The sequence below is a fragment of the Hemicordylus capensis genome, chromosome 2 (genome assembly GCF_027244095.1).
Source record: "Hemicordylus capensis ecotype Gifberg chromosome 2, rHemCap1.1.pri, whole genome shotgun sequence".
Classification (NCBI taxonomy): Eukaryota; Metazoa; Chordata; class Lepidosauria; order Squamata; family Cordylidae; genus Hemicordylus; species Hemicordylus capensis.
In genome coordinates this window covers 266,181,597-266,189,753 of record NC_069658.1, presented here as the reverse complement: position 1 = coordinate 266,189,753, position 8,157 = coordinate 266,181,597, and the positions used below count along the sequence as shown (strand labels likewise).

Below are 8,157 nucleotides of genomic sequence, written 5' to 3'. Positions count from 1 at the left end.
GGCCGGGCCCGCCTCTCCGCCAATAGCATCGGGCAATGTGCAGTGACATCAGCGCCTTCTTCATAAAGCCTCCAATCAATGAGCTGCGCACGGCTCCCCACGGAGCAGCACCTGTCAGGGCGCTTAAAGAGGCAGCTTGGCAAGCGGCTGCGGTTCGTGGGGAGGAAAGGGGCCGGGCCGGAAGGCTGAGCGTAACGTCTCTGCAGAAGTCGCAGCGTCGCCTTGTTATTCTTCTGCCATTGCTTTCCTGATTTTGATGCATGTAGAACAAATCCCGCTTCTCTTTGTTTCCCCTTTCTATTTTTGCCTGTCAGCGTACATTGTCTTGCAAGAATTTGTGCTCCCTGTGCCTTACATTTGGGCAAGATTTCCGCTTTGAAGAAAGACTGCGCTTCTTGCCTAGATCTGTGTGCATCTGATGAAGTGGGCGCTAGCCCATAAAAGCTTATTATGCAAATAAATGTGTTAGCCAGAAACAACTTTGTTTTGCTGCAACAAGCACACCAAGCCCCCTGGAAACATAAGTCTTGACACTGCTTATGAACCACACAGGCACCATCTTGGTCTTGTTTGTAGTAACCTGTGGTAAATGTGCTAGCAATGTTATTAAGAACATAAGAACAGCCCTGCTGGATCAGGCCCAAGGACCAGCTAGTCTAGCATCCTGCTTCACACACATAGTGGCCCACCAGATGCCGCTGGAAGCCTACAGGCAGGAGTTGAGGGCGTGCCCTCCCTTCTGCTGTAACTCCGCTGCAACTGGTACGCAGAGTCATCCTGCCTTTGAGGGTGGAGGCCCACAGCCCTCCAACTAGTAGCCGTTGATAGACCTCTCCTCCATGAAGTTATCCAAACCCTTCTTAAAGCCATCCAGGTTGTCGGCTGTCACCACATCTTGTGGCAGAGAATTCCACAAGTGGATTATGCGTTGTGTGAAAAAGTACCTTTGTTGGTTGGTCCTAAATTTCCGGACAATCAATTTCATAGGATGACCCCTAGTTCTAGTGTTATGTGAGAGGGAGAATTTCTCTCTATCCATTTTCTCCACACCATGCATGATTTTATAGACCTCTATCATGTCTCCCCTCAGTCATCTTTTTTCTAAACCAAATAGTCCCAGGTGTGGGGCACACATGTACTTGTCCCTTTATCCCATGACTGCTAAGTTTTCTCAGGAGTCTTTGATGAGGAACTTTGTCAAAACCTTTTGGAAGTCCAGGTATGTTATGTCAACTGGATCACCTTGATCCACACACTTGACGACACTCTCAAAGAACTCCAAAAGGTTGGTGAGGCAAGATTTACCTTTGCCGAAGCCATGCTGCTTCTCTCCCAGCAGGGCCTGTTCTTCTATGTGCTTTACCATTTTATCCTTGAGGATGCTTTCCATGAATTTGCCTGGAACGGACGTTAAGCTAACCAGCCTGTAATTGCCTGGATCGCCCCTGGAACCCTTTTTGAAAATCAGTGTTACATTTGCTACTTTCCAGTCCTCCAGTACAGAGCCTGATTGCAGGGATAGGTTATATATTTTAGCAAGGAGGCTGGCAATTTCACATCTGAGTTCTTGGATTGATGCCATCCAGCCCTGGCGATTTGCTAGTTTTCAGTTGTTCCAGACAGTTTAGAACATCATCTCTTGTCACTTCTGTCTGACTTATTATTGTTATTGTGGCTTTATATATTGTCCTGAAGAGATCTGTCCAACTGCCCCTCACCATCTATTTCAACTTCCTTTTAAATAACCCACTATTTTTAATGGGTCCCCACCCCACCCCAGCAACATCACCTGTAGGAATCAGAAAAGATGGCAGAATACATCACTATCTGGAAAGCTGTGTGTGTTTTATTTATTTATTAATTTATTAAAACATTTTTATGCCACCCAAAACTTACATGTCTGGGCAGTTTACAACAGAATAAAAACAAAGTAAAACATTCGTTAAGACAGAAATGGGGGAGACACACACACATTACAACAATTTAAAATTTTTCAAAACAATACTTTAAAACAGCATTTTAAACTGGGCAGTTTACTTTAAAACCATTAAAACCATTAATTAAAAGCATGTATGTGTGTGTACACACATGTATGTGTGTGTACACACACAAACACTCCTCTACCTGCTAACCTGGGATAAAACTTCACACATTTGAAGTCCATGGAAGTTTATGCTATGATAAATGTGTATAGTCTGTTGCCAAAATAATAACGCTGATACCTTAAGGATGAACACATAACATGTTCATTCTTAAAGTATCAGTGGTGTTATGTTAACAACAGACTAAACACAGTTACCCCTCTAGAAGTGGTCTAACATGGATTGTCTCCTATGAGGATCTCAGAGTGAGAGTATCATATGTAAAACAAAAGCACCTAGAGCACATTGCAAATAAAATACATATCTTAAATTATACCACTAAAGTCTAGTAGCCATTGTATAAAATGGAGGTACACTCATATCTGGGGGGCCAGCAATCTCAATCATATTTACTTTGAAATAAAGTCTGTGTCTTCATGTTTAGGATGGCAACCAAAGATTGGTTGCAGATAAGCACCTCCAAAAGTCCATATGCATACAGTCTCCACCAGCATGATGAAGCTATTAACCAGGAATGAATTATTTTGGTTGCCTGACATGAAGTTCCTGCACTATTTCAGAGTTTAAAAAACAAAGACTTCTTCCAAAACAGACAGGTACAAAAACCAGGATGAGCTTTATTAGGAAATTAAAATTCTAGGTTCAGTATCAGAAAATACTTCATGATTGCATGAATGACTGGGGCACAGAATGTGTTGCTCAAGGAAGTTAACAAAAAATCTGTAGATGTTTAAGAAAGGAAATTGGATGAATATTCATAAGCAGTGGTTGCAGTTTAGAGACTCCCTGCTGCTAATAGGAGGCTGCGTTGGAGCTGGATGCAGCATCTTCCAACTCAAGGCCACTCCTCCAAGGGGTCCTGCTGGTTCATCATATCCAGATTCAGAGAGACTTTAAAAACATTTAATGCCCATAAAATTGAAATTAATGCCCATTATTTTTAGAGAAAACACTCTTACTGCAGAAAGAGCAAGAATGGCCACATGCTGAGTCACACCAATAATTCATTAAAAAACACTGTTATCACTTTTGCCTATCTCTAAAGTAGACATTTACTATTCCTACTATTCCTAGCTATAACTGAACAAAGGGAGCTGAACAAATGGGCTCCTTCTCCAGAAGATGGGGAGGTGGAGGGGGCAAGGATCCACCTTCACCTTTTGTCCCAGGGCCCACTCCAACTTTGCTGCACCCACAGGGTGCAGAGATCCAAATTCAGAGGCATTCAGAGATCCAAATACCTCTGGATCTCTGAATGCCAAAGGTACATGGCCCTCCAGCTGTTATTGGACTTCTCCCATTATCCTGGATGATTGGCCATTGTGGCTGGGGTAATGGGAGTTGTAGTCCAACAACCACTAGGCCGGAGTTCTGCAGCCTTGAGAGAATCTCGGTCCTTATCTGGCAGCAGCCCTCACCTCTGTAGAAAGTTCTCTCTCACACACAGACACACAAACACTCACTCACTCACTGTTAAATACTTTTCAACAGGACTGTCTCTAGCTTGTGCAGAGTCTCTGTTGTTGAGCTGCAGTAAATAAATAAATCCATCTTATTTATTTATTAGTTAGTTAGTTAGTTAATTAATTAATTATTTCTCTATGTAAACCGCTTTGGAAATTTTTGTTGAAAAGCGGTATATACATTGTTGTTGTTATTGTTGCAGGATGGGGGCCCTCCAGGTGGCCACCCCCCCACCTCTAGCACCTGCTTCAGATGGCCCTGCTTTTCAACCTTGTCATTGTATTGGGTGCAGCTCTCCTGCAACCCTGAAGTCAAAGCTTTAAAGGAAGAATGCCAATGCAGAACATCAGAACTGCCCTGCTGGACCCAATCAGAGTCCCTCTACCCCAGCATGCTGTTTGCAGCAGCTGCCAGCCAGCCAGGTGCCTCTAGGAGTGCACAAGCAAGGCATGAGGGTGATCGGCACCTCTTGTTTGTCCCCAGCAGCTCGGATATATAGGTTTACCGCTTCTGTTCATGGAATCCCTCCATTCCTCAAAGTGCAATAAATATTGTCAGGCTCCATCTGGAGCTGTAAACAAGGTCATGCACACACCTCTCATATTTGCAGCTGTGCCCAAATTAGTGCATCTGCATGATCCAGCTATGCTGTGGCTCCCCATCCAAATTACAAACAGGGGAGCAGACTCCTCAGTGCTGAAGCTGGGTTGCTTGCCCACAATGCCAACATGGAGACTTCACGTCCATGCACTCAGCCACACTTTTGTGAACGAGGCAAATTGCAACCCACTTCTGAAAGTCAGTCTCTCAGTCAGGACTCTGTGAACGGATGTCTGTGGTCTCCTTCGATCTGTCCATTTCCAGCAACAGTGGGTGCTGTCAGCTTGTATCCTTTTTCTGGCACTCCTGCACTGCACGCTCCAGGCTCTTGCTGATCCACACAGCGTGTCTCCTCAGCCTGCTCCTCTGCTCATGGCCCACTCTGGGTCCAGCCAGTGCCAGCAGAAAACTGAAAACCTGTGATGGCAGAGGGTAGACAGGCACCGAACGGAAGAGTGCGGGGATCTTATCGACGTGAAGCAGCTCCTCAAAGCAGGCAACCACGTATCTGTCCTTGGCCTTTCCAGCCAGGAAGTCTGGCAGGACACAGTTGAGGGAGGCCAAGAAAGTGCTGTTGGGGTCGATGTGGGACAGGGTGCCTTTCTCTTCCCAGCCCAGCCATTCAGCACAACTGGCCACAGCCCCTGGGGAGAAAAGTAAGACGATGGATCCGCCTTCTTGTAGCACCTGCTGCCGCTGTGCATGGAGCCACTGCATGGGCCCCAAGGAGCCCAGCTTGCCCCGACTCCACAGCTCCAGGGACACGGCCAGCTGCAGTTGGGTCAGTGCAGCAGCCAGGCTGCTCACTAGATGCTCAAAGCCCGCATGATCTGGAGAGTAGAGGATGAGAACGTGCCGTCCCAGAAGCGCTCCTGCAGGAAGAGAGAGGAAACCACATTTGCTCCTGATGCAGCACTCCACAGATTGCATTATTTATTGATTGGTTGATAATACTGTATTTCAAGGACACATCTCCATCAACAGGCCTCCAAAGCAGCTGACAATTAAAATCAAGCAGGACACTACATTAAAAACACTAGCAGCCGCTGATAGAATAACGTATTTATTTACATCCCCCAGTGCCCTTCTCTCAAAAAGCTCAGGGTGATTTACATGATTTTATGAGTGAAACAGCTCTGTGGGGCACGTTAGGAAGGAAGAGGCCCACAGGGATTTGAACCCAGGGCAACCCACTCTTAGTCCCACAGACTTCAGAGCCACTAGCTCTGAAGCAAAAGAGTATAACAAACAATTCAGTTAGGGCCAAATGTCTGACATAATAAAAAAAAAAGGTCATAGTAACCCAGCCAAAAGCCTGCAGCATATAAACCATGAAAGTCTCTAAGGGGCAGGAAGTTCCATAACCTAAGAGCAGCTAACAAAAAGGTTCAACCTTTTCACTACCAACTGCACTTCCAAAAGGCACAGCTTTCATAATTCATGGTCTAATTGGATCCGGACGGAACCTTCTCTCAGGTCACAGACTGGCCGATGCTCCTAAGTAGTGGGGATTTTTTTTTTTTTAAAGAGCCCCTATGACACAAAATTGACTGACATCCATGTTGTCTAGCCAGGGAAACCCTGCTCCCTAATGTGGCTACTAAGTGGGAGTAGTTATCCACTCTGTACATGCCCAAAAGCAACTAACCATGCTAAAGTTCACACTCAAAGGAATAGCAGAAGGATGGGTAAGGGAGAGAGACAGGTAAAGGTAAAGTGTGCTGTCAAGTCGATGTCGACTCCTGGCGACCACAGAGACCTGTGGTTTTCTCTGGGAGAATACAGGAGGGGTTTACCACTGCCATCTCCTGTGCAGAATTAGATTATGCCTTTCAGCATCTTCCTATATAGGTGGGAAACACACCAGCGGGGATTCGAACTAGAAACCTCTGGCTTGCTAATCAAGTCATTTCTCCACTGTGAATCAGTTAATTAGTCCATAGCAGGTAGGGGGCCTATTAGCAAATACTTGATCATTGTGAAATGTAGTATAGCACCATGAAATGTAGAATAATACTTGTATTGTCTAGGAGCACACTTTAGTCATTCTGTCACAGATGCCCAGTTGTCTCATTAAGTTCCCAATGGACTCACACAGAGTCTTGACTAGAGGTTACTTGTACAGACACTGCATATAATAAGGAGCCTCTTTTCTATATTGGCTACCCCATCAGGATAGTTGAGGTGGCAGAAAGCCAAGCCCCTTGCCATGGAGGGAGACATGCCCTTGCAGAGGAAGGCAGCTGAGCACTCAAAATATCTACTCTATGCATGACCGGCTGTACTGTGTGGGAGGCACCACAAACAGGTGCTTCCCAAAGGGCAGCTCCATCTCCCCCCTTGGGAAGAAGCCATCTGACTCAACCAAACTTTTATCCAGGTAAGACTCTCACCTCGTGAACCGTAATCCTCTTTCAGGAGCCTGAGCCAGCCTGCAGAGAGAGATGGAATGTTAGCAATGCAATGTCCTCAGCCACAGAACTGATATCCATGAGAACAAAACAGGCTGGCAAAGTCAACTTCTTGTTGTTGTTGTTGTTGTTGTTATTGTTGTTGTTTTGTCGAGTCGATTTCGACTCCTGGCAACCACAGAGCCAAGTGGTTGTCTTTGGTAGAATACAGGAGGGGTTTACCATTGCCATCTCCCGTGCAGTCTGAGATGCTGCCTTTCAGCACCTTCCTATATCGCTGCTGCCCAATACAGGCGTTTCCTATAGTCTGGGAAGCATATGAGCAGGGATTTGAAAAAGCAACCTCTTGCTCCCTAGGCAAGTTACTTCCCCACTGCGTCATTAGGGTGAGGAAACTCCATCAAAAGCATTGTTACGACCAGTAGAGAGCAGTATGGGGTACTGCTGTCATAGGCCTCCGACCGAACAACTGGTCTATAACAGTAGCAAAATGAGGTGGCAAGGTTCTGGCAGCAGAGGTGCACCTAGGTCATTTTGGAGCCTGGACCTAAAGGCCTTTGGAGGGCCCCCACCCCTGCAAATTAAGCATCATCATGCTCGGCCAGGCGACCACAGCATCCAGGACAGACTAAAGAGGATTTGTGGGGCCCCAGGGGCTATGGAGGCCTTGGACTTTGGCCCGGAAGTTCAGGAGTAAGAGTGCCTCTGTCTGGCAGAATGAATTATATTGCTTCAAAGTTCAGACTCTAGCTGGAGGGTACTGCTTTTGAAAGCTTCTCGATATAAAACAAAAGAGATACCAACAAGTAGAAAATTAGCACTTCAGGAAGCAGGCTGGGCTCAGCTCTTTCTCCATGTTGTGCTAGATTCTTTACTTGCAGGGAAGGTTTGTTTAGCTTTTGCAGTGAGGGAGCATTCGAAGGCAGAATTCCCTCCACCGGCAGTGGCACAAGCCATTCTACCTCCTCAGCACTCTATTACATTTTGATTCAACACTTCCTCCAAGGACCATATGCATAGTTCATCCCCCATTTTATCCCTACTGTAACCCTGAGAGAAGCTAGCTTAAGTAGGAAAGCCAGCATGGTGCAGGGTTTGGTTAGGACTGGACCAAGGCTCAGATTCCTGCTCTTTAGGGGACCTTGCCTGTCATCATCTTGCAGCCTAACCCCGCTCAGGGTTGTTGTGAGGATACAGTATGCTGCCCTGAACTCCTTTGAGGAAGAGTGAAATATAAATGTAATGCATGGGGAATGGACTTCTCCGTTGTAAAAAACGGTGTGACAATCTGCCTCGCACAGTGGTGGGTTTTAAACCCAAGCCGGACAACCATTTATCATGGATGCTGTAGCAGCTTCCTGCCCTGAGCAGGGGGTTGAACTCGAAAGGTCCTTCCAGCTCTACAATAAATAAATAAAAGGCTGAGACAGTGACTGGCCCAAGGGACTTCTACCTCACCGGGTCCGTGTGCAGACCACATCAGAGTAGGGATTGGAAGGGTCAGGAAGCTCATTGGAGACCCTCAGGGAATGACATCAACTAGCTGTCTGGGCACCCTGCACAGGAGCATTCCCAGACAG

General features: G+C 46.3%; 1 protein-coding gene across 2 annotated transcripts in view; it reads right to left on the bottom strand.

The window, feature by feature from the left end:
- Positions 1-1,840: 1,840 nt before the first annotated feature.
- IL17RC (interleukin 17 receptor C) overlaps positions 1,841-8,157 on the bottom strand; it is a 42,168-nt gene continuing 35,851 nt past the window's right edge. For both annotated transcript variants that reach the window (XM_053304064.1, XM_053304065.1), the window contains 2 exons: positions 6,560-6,598; positions 1,841-5,038 (listed from right to left, as the gene is read on the bottom strand). In XM_053304064.1, coding sequence (XP_053160039.1) covers positions 4,446-5,038; positions 6,560-6,598 — 632 coding nt within the window. In that variant the 3' untranslated portion in view covers positions 1,841-4,445. The remainder of the gene's footprint in view (positions 5,039-6,559; positions 6,599-8,157) is intronic.